The sequence below is a fragment of the Schistocerca serialis genome, chromosome 3, assembly GCF_023864345.2.
Source record: "Schistocerca serialis cubense isolate TAMUIC-IGC-003099 chromosome 3, iqSchSeri2.2, whole genome shotgun sequence".
NCBI lineage: Eukaryota > Metazoa > Arthropoda > Insecta > Orthoptera > Acrididae > Schistocerca > Schistocerca serialis.
The window spans coordinates 979634838-979647692 of record NC_064640.1 but is presented as its reverse complement, the minus strand read 5'-3'; the positions used below and the strand labels follow the sequence as shown (position 1 = coordinate 979647692).

General features: G+C 37.7%; 1 protein-coding gene across 1 annotated transcript in view; it reads right to left on the bottom strand.

The window, feature by feature from the left end:
* LOC126471421 (importin-13) overlaps positions 1-12855 on the bottom strand; it is a 194382-nt gene that overhangs the window by 56683 nt on the left and 124844 nt on the right. Inside the window, exons 13-14 of the mRNA XM_050099560.1 lie at positions 6428-6565; positions 3008-3233 (exon numbers count right to left, since the gene is read on the bottom strand). Coding sequence (XP_049955517.1) covers positions 3008-3233; positions 6428-6565 — 364 coding nt within the window. The remainder of the gene's footprint in view (positions 1-3007; positions 3234-6427; positions 6566-12855) is intronic.

Below are 12855 nucleotides of genomic sequence, written 5' to 3'. Positions count from 1 at the left end.
GAGATAATTATGGTGTGTGGTGTATTCATGTTTCTATCTGGAAGCTAATTAACTGAGAAGGCATACACTCACTTTCATTACAGTGATAATTCAAACTTGCACCTTCTCGATAACCTCGGATATTACTTTTTGCAGTAGTTTGCAATGAAATTATTGTAGTTTCTGTCATGTGTTGCCAGATAGGACAAGCTATTATAATGTACATTATTTTTATTTGCTGATACATTGCCACATTGTTAAATTTTGCAGACTCTCAAGAATAATGTAAATATGAACAATAACTGCAGGTTCATATTTAGAATATGAAATTAAAAGAGTATAAGGACAACTGTTAATAGCCACAGAAAATGAATACAAAGGTACTCCTTTCACACTCGGGTAGTAAATGACAGTAGCACATTGATAGATAACACTTTTATAGACCAAGGTAAGTTTAAAAACATTAATTCTTGTCCTGTTGAGAATGGTCTTTCTGATCATGGTGCTCAGCTAGTTACAGTATATAACATAGCTCCATTCAGTAATTCAAAACTACCCTCCAAAGTTGTGCATTCAATCAATGACTCAACAATTAGAAATTTCAGGGAAAATCTTCAGCAGTTATACTGGGATGAGGTGTACAAGGAACCCGATGCTAATTTAAAATATAACTTATTTCATGATACACTTGTAAGAGAATTTGAAAACTGTTTCCCCAAGAAAGTAGTTAAATCTAATTATAAGAAACCATGCAAAAAAAAAAAACCTTCTTACGAAAGGAATAAATATATCTTGTAACCACAAAAGGGAACTGTATCTAACAACAAGAAAGAGTAATGACCCAGAAACTGCCAAATATTATAAAAACTACTGTGCTACATTAAGAAAGGTTATTAAAAAGTCCAGAAGCATGTGCATCACGTCTGAGATTAATACCTCTGATGACAAAATCAAAACAATTTGGAATATTATTACAAGGGAGACAGGGCAACCAAGAGTACAGGATGACGGCATTACCATCAAAACAAATGGAAACTTGACAAACAACAAGCCAGAAGTCGAAAACATTTTGAATAATCATTTTTTAAATGTTGTAGAGAAAATAGGATCTAAATGTTCATTAGAAGAAGCAAGGCAGTTAATGGAAGAGGCCTTACCCACACAATTTGATACAATTGCAATTCTACCCACCTCTATTTCTGAAATTATGTAGATGATAAACTCTCTCAAGAATAAAAGCTCACATGGAATTGATGGCATTTCCAGCACAATAATAAAAGCTTATTCCCAAGAGATAAGTGGGATTCTTAGCCACATATGTAATAGCTCGCTGAAGCACGGTATTTTCCCAGATAGACTGAAGTATGTCATTGTTAAACCACTGCATAAAAAAGGGGATACGTCTGATGTCAACAACTACCGCCAAGTCTCTCTTGTGACTGCCTTATCCAAAATTCTTGAAAAAGTTACGTATTGTATAGTAGCTTCACACATTTGTAAAAATAAAGTTTTAACAAAATGTCAGTTTGGTTTCCACAAAGGTTTTTCAATGGAAAATGCTATATATACTTTCACTAATGAAATATTAAATGCTCTGAGTAACCGGAAGTCACCCATTGGGATTTTTTGTGATCTCTCAAAGGCTTTTGTTTGTGTAAATCATGGAATACTTCTAGATAAGCTCAAGTACTGTGGTATGAATGGGACAGCGCTCAAATGGTTTAAATCATACCTAACTGGAAGAGTGCAGAAAGTTGAAATAAGCAGTTCACATAATATGCAAAAAACTGGTGATTTCTCAAACTGGGGAACAATCAAGAATGGGGTGCTGCAAGGTTCAGTCTTGGGTCCTCTGCTGTTCTTAATATATATTAATGACTTGTCATTCTATATTCACGAAGATGCAAAGCTGGTACTTTTTGCCTATGATACAAGTATAGCTATCACACCCAACAGACAAGAATTAACTGGGGAAATTGTAAATGATGTTTTTCAGAAAATCATTAAGTGGTTCTCTGCAAATGGGCTCTCATTAAACTTTGACAAAACACAGTATATACAGTACCACACAGTAAATGGAATGACACCATTAATAAATATAGACTTCGATCAGAAATCGGTAGCTAAGGTAGAATATTCAAAATTTCTAGGTGTATGCATGGATGAGGGGTTGAACTGGAAAAAACACACTGAAGATCTGCTGAAACATTTGAATTCAGCTACTTATGCTAATAGGGTAATTGCAAATTTTGGCGATATACATCTCAGTAAATTAGCTTACCACGCCTATTTTCATTCTCTGCTTTCGTATGGCATCATATTCTGGGGTAACTCATCATTGAGTAAAAGAGTGTTCATTGCACAAAGGCGTGTAATATATCTTCACTACTCGAGGTTAAATCTAACTTTGGCTCAGAAGGGGGTAAATTATGCTGCCACAAAAGTCTTTGGTCACTTACCTAATAGCATCGAAAGTCTGACAGATAGTCATACAGCATTTAAAAGGAAATTAAAAGAATTTCTGAATGGCAACTCCTTCTACTCATTAGGTGAATTTTTGGATATAGTAAGTGGGTAATTCCACCCCAAAAAAAAAGTGTCGTGTAATATTTTGTGTAATGTAATATCTTGTAGAGACACTTTTTATTAACCTGACACGTTCCACATCATTACGAAGTGTCGTATTAATGATCTGTGGAACAAGTACTAATTTAATCTAATCTAATCAACTACAATAACAAATACAGAGAATCGCTCAAAGCAAGGAATCGGAGGGAGAGGAACCAGAAAAATGCTGGAGACATAAAACTGCAATGCTTGTACAGTGTGCAATAAAGCTTCTCCTTGCCAACACGGTATACCATCTTCCAGATCTTCAGTCCAACCACTCATTTATTTGTTAACATTTAAATAGCTGATTTTAGTCCCCACACCATACAACTATGATAATTAAATTAAGTTTTCCTCAGAATAAATCAGACAATGGTGCACTCTGCATACTATGATATATTAACTATAAAAAATTTACCACTCCTGAAGAACCCCTTCACTTCCTCGACATCCATCATAAGGAACAGCTTAGGAATTTTCTTTATAAGTTGTGACAGAAGGTTAAAAAATGATTCTATCACATCACAATGTTCTGATGTGGATGGAGAAGAAAAGCAGAAAGTCATTGATATCCTGCAAATGTCTGTGACAAGTGAATGAATCATCTGTGTATGTTCTGTATCTCTGCCAAACAGGATCACAATCTGTAAAACAAGAGAATTACACAACTATCATATATTTGATGCTTAACATTATCAACAAGCAAACACTTCAACTGTTCACCTGATAAGCTTAACAGTACCGGTATAATACATCAACAGCTGCACAGATACATCTCACAGCATGAAGTGATCAGTTTCTAAAGACAAAGCAATCAATAGTTGACGGAATACAAACCTCTCAAGGGGACGAACACACTGTTAAAATGTGCAATGCAAGAAGGAATGCAGATTAGTACTTAGTTTCTCATCAATGATGAGTTCTGCTATTAACTACAAGTCCTTCTTTTCCAAAAGAAAAGACCCCAACATCGGCATTAATTTACTGTACAGAAACCATGGAAAACCTAATCCAGGATAACAGGATAGGGATTTGAGTCCTGTTCCTTCTGATCATGTGTCCAGTGGCTCAATTACTGAGCCCCAATGATTGGTACAAAATGGAACATTAGCTGGACTGATACTATAAAAAATTAAAAAGGAAAAAAATCACTTCACACAGTCTGGACCACATCTCTGTTTGGCGCAGTTCTTGACATGTTGCTGTACCATCAGTGTAACTACCTACTTTATACAATGAAGTGCCACTTGAGGTAACTCTTATTCTATACCAGTTCACAGGCAACCACAATTTATCTTTCTTCATCAGCACAATAATCACTAAATTATCAGTGAGACTGAACTGATACAATTAGCCAATGCTGGTAGCATGCAATATACTGTTGCACCTTTTAGCATAACAGCAGCAGCCTGTCTACTTTGCTATATAGGCGATTTGGACTGTTATTCCAAGTCCTACGAATTATAAATTTGCATTTAGGAACTTCCTCTTTCTTCCTGCTTTTTCTGTTCAAGTTACCAAGTTTTAATGTCAACTACAGTAAAACTTCATTTATATGTTTTTACTTATACATTTTTCTCACTTATACATTTTTATTTTTACTTTTTTTTCTTGTGTCCCGGCAAAATATCCACAGTATGCGCAAGTTACGATGCAGTGTTTCAGAGTGGGTTGCGGGGAAGTGGACTAGTAAGGCCGATATTGGACTGTAATAAAATCTGATAGTGTTATAAGGAACTTTGTCAAAGTTAGACATTGGTCAAATTTTCTTTGATCAAATCTAGATTTGATTATAGGAAATGTTCATCTTATGTTTACTGCATGGAGAAATCAACCGCTTGGAGCGCTAGCATCGCTGTCTGACAAACAATGTTTATCAATATGACTCCCAAATATACACGGTGTGTCACATATATAACTAAATTGACAGAAATATTCGAGGCAGATGAAGCGCTGTGTAGCTTACGACATCCTATATACAAGAACAGAATAAAAAGTCAGAGTTATAAAAAAATTGCGGATACTATTTGCCATGAAGTACAGCCACTATATACCACTGTGATTATAAAGGAGAAAATCTACAACTTCTGTGGAAATAAAAAATTTTCACGACTGCAGTATGTATTAAATTTATTTGCCTTCACATTTTCCTCCTTCAGTGCATTATAAATAGCTACATACATTTCTGGTATTATTTTCGCCAATGTGCACTGCAGCATTAGAGTGCTACTCCAGTACTGTGAACTAGAGTAGCTAGAAACCGCAGTATTACGGTAAGTCTATCTTTTGCGGATGTAGCATTTCTGTGAAGAGTGTTCTGCTTCATAATATGAGGAGCCCCATTCTTGAGCTAATATTGAAATGTACTCTCATCCATTCCCAAAGGGATTTTCATGTGACTTTACATCCTCGACTTGTAGTGCCCATAGCAAACTGATATGAGGATGATACAGAAGAGCCTCAGCATTCCTCTGTGACATTTAACGATGCAGTAAATACGTCAGAAATAACTAAACAATTTGTGATGCGCCACAATGTTTCTGAAAAAATGATGACAGAGTTAACCCATTTTGAGGGTACAGTGTAAGCTATTGCCATGTCAAAGAAAAAACAAGCAAAAATTACTGACTCTTTTCGCGAAATGACGTTTTATTCTGTGTAGAGGTTTACATTTCTCTTTATATCCTTGGTAAGTATGGTACCTAGTAAGCCTATATAACGTTCTGTAGAATGTAACTTTTTATTTACTGGATTTTTCATTTGTGTTTACCAATTAATTTGACAGAATGGTGCTATTTTCATATATACATTTTTCACACTTTAATTTTTTTCTGTAGTCCATTGAAAAACGTATAAACAAACTTTTACTGTATTTGTGCTGTGTGTTCCATTTTCATCCCATTCCCAACGAGATTTTCTATAAACATTCACTGCATGTCACTAGGCACAGTAACATTAAATGTAAAGTTTAAACATACTTTCACCAATACTTTGTTTTCTAGTTTTCATTGGAAAAAGGGACTAAAAGGACAACACTCTTGAAGACAAAGGTATTTTTAAGAAATGAGACTGACTGATGAATTATCTGAGGAGATTGGTGGTCGGGAAACATTATTTTAATAAAGCTTTCACCCCTCCAAAAGTTTTTAACACTCTGCAAGTTGCATAGGTACTGTAATCTTCTTATCAACAAGTTGGGTAGTGATACTCGACTATGATATTATTACACTTAACTTTCCGTGGCCATTATTGAAATAATGCAGGGATGTTGCAGAGGTTGGGAAACATTATTTTGATAAAACTTTCCACCTACCAAAAAGTTATAATCTATCTGGCCAAATACCTCTAAAAGTTTTTAACACTCTGCAAGTTGCATAAGCACTGTAATATTCTCATCAACAAGTTGGGTAGTAATACTCAACAATGATATTATTACACTTAACCTCTTGTGGCCATTACTGGAAATATGCAGTGATGTTACAATAAACAAGTACATTAGTGATTATGAAATTGCATTGCACTCTGAATGCTTCCAAGAGACTTGCGCATATACTATCGAGTGATTCAGCTTGCCCTCGCAAAATATCACGATAAAACTCACAACAAGCAGAACAAAGTGCCCTCACTCCTTGGCACAATAATACTGTGGTTGACTAATATAACTCGCTGACCTACGAGCCACACGAAACAAACGTCCTCATTGGTATCTGACATGGCAATCTAAACATCAGTCCTCAATTAGATACCTTGTCATTGCACTATTCCAAATCCATAAACTAATGTGATGTAGATAAATTAATATCACAACATAAAATTATTATTTTATCTGTCCACAGACCTGCTGCAACAGTTCAAGAACCGATGGCTGAGGACGAACACGAAAGCTTTTCATAAGCATGTTCACAACAGGTGGTAAAACTATTTCAAATTTCTCGAGCAGTGTTGACACAGCTTGTTTTAGCAGCGTACACATTGCCTGAAACATTACAAATGGAAACAAGTTTACATAAAGCTTTAAAATGTTAAAAAAACTTTTACAAACAAAAGTAATCTGTCATACTTAATTGTCAATACAATCACAAAACAAAAAGCATAGCCCTCCCTCATGAAGCCTACACTTCTTTCTTCAGCCACTATCAAACCAGTGTCATAGCTGCCAACCTTGAGAAGAGCCTGTCAGTAATCACATTGCAAATATGGGGGAGGGAGGGGTGCTCCCCATTTTCAGATTAAAATGAATCCAAATTATCATTTTTAATAAAGTAAACTTCTTCAGTCTCACTGTCTGTCACATTGCCAATGAATGTGAGGATCCCTCTGCCAAATCCACGTTTACTACACGTTGTTGCTTCATACATACACTCATTTCTGCCACATAGAAAGTATCATATTTATTTATTCCACCAACCTGTTGCAGCAGTAACTGGAAATGAGAGACCCCCCGCCCCCTCTGCCTCACAGAGTGGCAAATTCATACATTTTTCTTCTTGTCCACTCCATTTCATTGTGGAACACACAGAAACACAACATGCAGGACTACCAAAATAGTTGTTCACCAACTGAATCCAAAGCATCTGCAATATCTTTAGTGTTGCAAATATTGCCCACGAATATGCTTGAATTTATAGTGGAGATGGTTGTTGTGAGAAATCGGGTAATGAAAATTGTTTGGATTCAGGGTCGAAAATCCCTCCCGGGGGACACCACCTTATGGTAGGCACCTTCAGTGCTGGGCGGGAGGTTTTGCATGCTCCAATGAAGCCGAGGGCTGTGCCAGCAGTAGCGTAGCTATTGGCAGGGTCACCCAAGCCAGACTGGTCTCAACAGAAGAGACAGATGAAGTGTGTCCCGCAACACAAGTAGGAGAGGCTCTATAGGTGTAGGGAAGCCAACACTCATAGAGGAATGAACCCGAAAAAAATCCAGGTCCCCCAAGATGGGGGTTGGGCGTGAGGCTAACAGCCTCACCCCAGAAAGAGAGAGCTTGTTATAGAACCAAAGGACAAAGAAAGCCGGATGGATGCAACGGATAAACGGCCTTGGCAACGGAAATGGCACACGAATTGGTATTTAGCGACTGGAATGTGAGAACACTGCCTGGGGGACTACAGAACCTGAAAAAGGAAATGAAGAAATACAATATGACGATGGCGGCAGTACAAGAAGTGAATTGGAAAGGAAGTGGAATATTAACATCTGGGACACACAATGTTTTACAGCTGTGGAAGCACAGGATGTGGGAGCACAGGTTTTCTGGTTGATAATGCTCTAAAGGCTGTCACATTGAACTTTAAGCCTGTTAGCGAAAGAATCTGTGTATTACAAATGAAAGCCCGTTTCTTCAATATATCCTTCATATGTACATATGCACCAACAGAAGATGCAGAGTCAGTGGTAAAAGATGTATTTTATGAGCAGCTGAGCAGGAAATAGCAAGGGGGGCAAAGCATGATGTTAAGGTGATTATGGGGGGCCTCAATGCTCAAGTAGGAAAAGAAATTGCATACAGGAAAACAGCTGGTAAGGAGAGTCTGCATGAAGTTTCTAATGATAATGGTATCAGACTAATTGATTTTGCCATGAGCAATAACATGATTGTTAAAAGCACATGGATGCAAACTAAGGATATAAGGGAACTTCCTGGCAGATTAAAACTGTGTGCCGGACCGAGACTCGAACTCGGGACCTATGCCTTTCGCGGGCAAGTGCTCTGCCAACTGAGCTACCTAAGCACGACTCACATCCCGTCCTCACAGCTTTAATTCTGCCAGTACCTCGTCTCCTACCTTCCAATCTTCACAGAAGCTCTCCTGTGAACCTTGCAGAACTAGCACTCCTGGAAGAAAGGATATTGTGGAGACATGGCTTAGCAACAGTTTCATATCAGCACACATTCCGCTATAGAGTGAAAATTTCATTCTAGATATAAGGAAAGTTACATGAAGCTCCCCAGATGGGATCACAAAAAATCAGATTGATCACATACTCATAGATACACGACATGCTTCAGATATTTTAGAGGTGGATAGCTGTCGTGATGCAAATGGAGATAGTGATCATTATTTGGTAAGAATCAAATACAGATATAGGATAGCCAATTATACACAGATCAAGAAAGCTATCACACCACAGTTTGTTGACAACAAGTTCAAAAATGATGAAAATACAGTATAACAGTATAAAACTAACTTGACAAATAGACTTAATGAAGCTGAAGAGTGGGCAGGAGAGGATATTGAAGAAAGATGGGAAATGGTTAAAGGAATAATACATGAGACAGCTGAAACTGTACTGGGCAGAAAGAAGCAATCGAGAATCCAGAGCTGGTTTGATGAAGACTGTAGGAGGAATATTGAAGAAAGAAATGAGGCAAGAAAAAGAATGCTGCAGATGAGAACTAGAGGTACTGTAGATGAATACCAGGAGAAGAGAAGGGAAGCAGATAAAGAATGTAGGAGGAAAAAGAGAGAATTTGAAAAACAGTGGATGGATAAGTTAGGAGAGAGAAATACTGCTCAAGAAACAAGGAAATTCTATATGAGGGTTAAAGATACAAGGAAAGGATTCCAACTCACACCAGTTTACTGTAAAGATAAGGAGGGAAATCTGATTGGAGGAAAAGAGCAGATTTTAGACAGATGGGTGGAGTATTTTAGTGAAATACTGAATACAGAATCAGAAAATGAAGGTGGGGTAAATGCAAGTATATGGCAGAAGAGGTGGAGCAGGAAGTAAACAGAGATGAAGAGCACCAGGGATCAGTAGCAGAACCCACACTGGAAGAAGTTAAAGTTAGTATCAAGACTCTTAAAAACAATAAAGCTCTGGGAGGAGACAATATTACAGTGGAAATGATAACATATGGTGAAGAAAAACTAGTGTTTTGCATGATATTATAGTGGAAATATGGAGGAACGAAAATATGCCGAAACAGTGGAGTACAGCAATACTCTGCCCTATACATAAGAAAGCTGACTGCGGGAATTATGGAGGAATTGCACTACTCTGTGTAGCATATAAAGTATTAGGAAAAATCATGGCTGGGCAGTTAAGAACACACGCTTGTGATAGTATCAAAAGGGATCAACTTTTGAAGGCAATGCAAGAGGCAGGAGTCCCTAACAAACTGATAAGATTGGTTCAAATGACTTTGAGAAGAACAGTATGCAAAGTAAAGATTGAGGGCACTTATCAAAGGCATCTGAAGCTAACCAAGGACTGCGGCAGGGTGATGTGTTCTCCACTATTCTGTTTAATGTTGCCTTGGAGAGTGTAATGTGAAAGACACAATGCATCAACTCTGGTGGAACACTGTTAATACAGTGACTCAGGAGATTGCATATGCAGATGATATTGATTTGTTATCCAGGAGGAAACAGGACCAGGAAGAAAAGCTTGAAAAAGTAGAAAGATATGGTGCGGAGATGGGGCTGACCATTAATCAATCAAAGACCAAGTATACATTAACATCTAGGAAAAGATATAGTGAAGGAGAAAGAGGCACGACTTTGAACAGAAAAGAATACGAACGCTGTGAGAGCTTTAAATATCTTGGGTAACTGGTAACTGAGAATAATGATGTGAGAGAAGAAATACATGCAAGGATTGCAGCTGGTAACAGGAGCTACTTTGCACTGGTTAAAGTATTTAAAGCAAGGAGCCTTAGTAGGAATCTGAAGCTGATGGTGTATCATACAGTAGTTAGACCTGTGGTGATGTATGGTTCAGAGACCTGGACTATGACACAAAACAATGAGGAGTTGTTGCTGAAATGGGAAAGGAAGATACTTGGGAAAATCTATGGGCCAGTGAATGATAGGAATTTATGGAAAATCAGAAATAATACGGAGATCAGAGAGTTGTGCAACAAACCTGATATCGTAACTGAAATAAAGAGTAACAGACTACATTGGTTGGGACATGTAGAAAAAAATGGTGGAGAACAGCACAGTCAACAAAGTTTTCAAAGGAAAACCCAGTGGACATCGTATAAGGGGCAGACCAAGGACCAGATGGCTAGACAACGTGGAAGAGGACTTGAGAAGGATGGAAGTGAGAAGATGGAGAGCCAAGGCAGCCAGCAGAGAGAAGTGGGTGGAGGTTGTCCGGGAGGCCAAGCCCTACAAGGGCTGTAGTGCCAAAAAGCTTGGTGGCAAATTTAATCTTGGGACAAACACCATTCATGTGATCTTCCAATAGCCATCTCACCATGAGGCCAGACATATGCAGAAAGTATCGCCAATGCACCAAAAGAAAACAAGATGGGCAATGTGCTACAGAGCTCAGAACTTGTTCCTCAAAATGCAATGAAACTGACTGTGTGGATCCTATCACCATACATCATCCTGTACCATTTATTGCGGTACAGAAAATACGTTGTCCAAACCACATAAAACATGACAATCCCCAATGTAATTTCAGTGAGCTAAATACTTTGTCACCTTTCTTGGTATAGGCAACGACCTTGCCACAGTGGATACACCGGTTCCCATGAGATCACTGAAGTTAAGCACAATCGGGCTTGCCGGGCACTTGGATGGGTGACCATCCAGCTGCCATGCGCTGTTGCCATTTTTCGGGTGCACTCAACCTCGTGATGCCAATTGAGGAGCTACTCAATCGTATAGTAGCGGCTTCGGTCAAAGAAAACCATCATAATGATCGGGAGTGCAGTGTGCTGACCACACGCCCCTCCCATCCGCATCCTCAACTGAGGATGACATGACAGTCGGATGGTCCCAATGGGCCACTTGTGGCCTGAAGACGGAGTGCTGCTTTTTTTTTTTCTTGGTATAAGTTAAAAAAATCCCCGTCACAGCTTTATATATTAAACATCCATGAAAAAGTGAGACATGGGAAGTAATGTTCAGTCATTCCTTCAGATACAAAACTTGTATGTTTAATTATTTTAGCCAACCAATACTTGGCAATAGCATTTAATATTTCCAATTTCCAGAAATTGGTTGTCTTCAGTAATTGTAATGACTATTCCAGAATTAAAAATGAAGAAATGCAGTTAACACTATTAATTTATTCTATTAAAGGGACGAGTACCTTCTCCCAGATATTGTGACTGCATATTAAAAGTTTCCTGTAACTAATCAACAGCACATAATTCCAGTATTTTGTTCACTTTAGAATTGTTCTGAAAGATACATTACTCTCAGTGAAATGATGGTACTATTTTATAAGAGGCCACTGATATTTTAAACTCAAACTATATGTTGGTAACTCCTGTAATGAGTGATACTAGGAAGTTATGATGGCAGAACAGCTGATTTGTATATGCAATGATGTAACAATATGTTTTCATTTTGATTGTGGCAGAAATATTAAATATTTAATCTAAAAACAACTTGAACAGACTAGGTTCTGGATGGCAATCAAACTGAATTTTCACAGAAAAACACTTCAGTTGCAGAGACAAACTTACACGTACATGTAATAAATTATTTTATGCTGAGTTTTCATTTTCTGCTTTTGCCACATCACAGCATTTATGCTCTGCAGGACTCTAGATGCAAATACACAGATAATAATGGAAAGTGAATCAATCAGCTTCCAAGCTAACATATACCTCCAGCTACACCACAGATCAGTCTGCAAGCTAAACCAAGATTTTACATTCACTGGGTTAACCATCTCGCAACCAAACTGCCATCTTTCAACCTAAGATGGACCTCATAATCAACAACAACAACAACAACAACAACAACACAGAAATTCCTGTAATCAGAAAAAGCAGGAAATGAATTAAGGGTCCTCCATCCAATGTGAGTACAATAATTTACATTATTTTGTCACCACAACCAAGATTTGTCTTTCAGATGAAATCATTAATAACATTTCAATATGAAAGGTGCAAATGTACTATTTATATGTACATATAACAATAACAGAACCATCAATATGCAACAAAAGTACAATGCGAAGAACATGCCATCCCCAAAATGCGGTTTACGTATATGTTAGCACCATTAAGAAGTGTCTGGTTACCAACTGTTCACTCACAACAACATACCATCTTGAACAGTTAGTTCTACAGCCCACGTCTAGTGGAAATACTTTAATCTATTAGGTACAAACAGGCCTGACCTTATCAACGGAAGCGGTATAGAGACAAGCATCAACAATCACAATATCATGGTAGTCATCGTTAATAAATTCATTAAGAAGGCTAGAAGAGTCTTTATGCCTTAAAGAGTATATAAACAGTTGTTAGTATCCCACATAGACAATGAATGGACACTATTTAGCTTCAATATG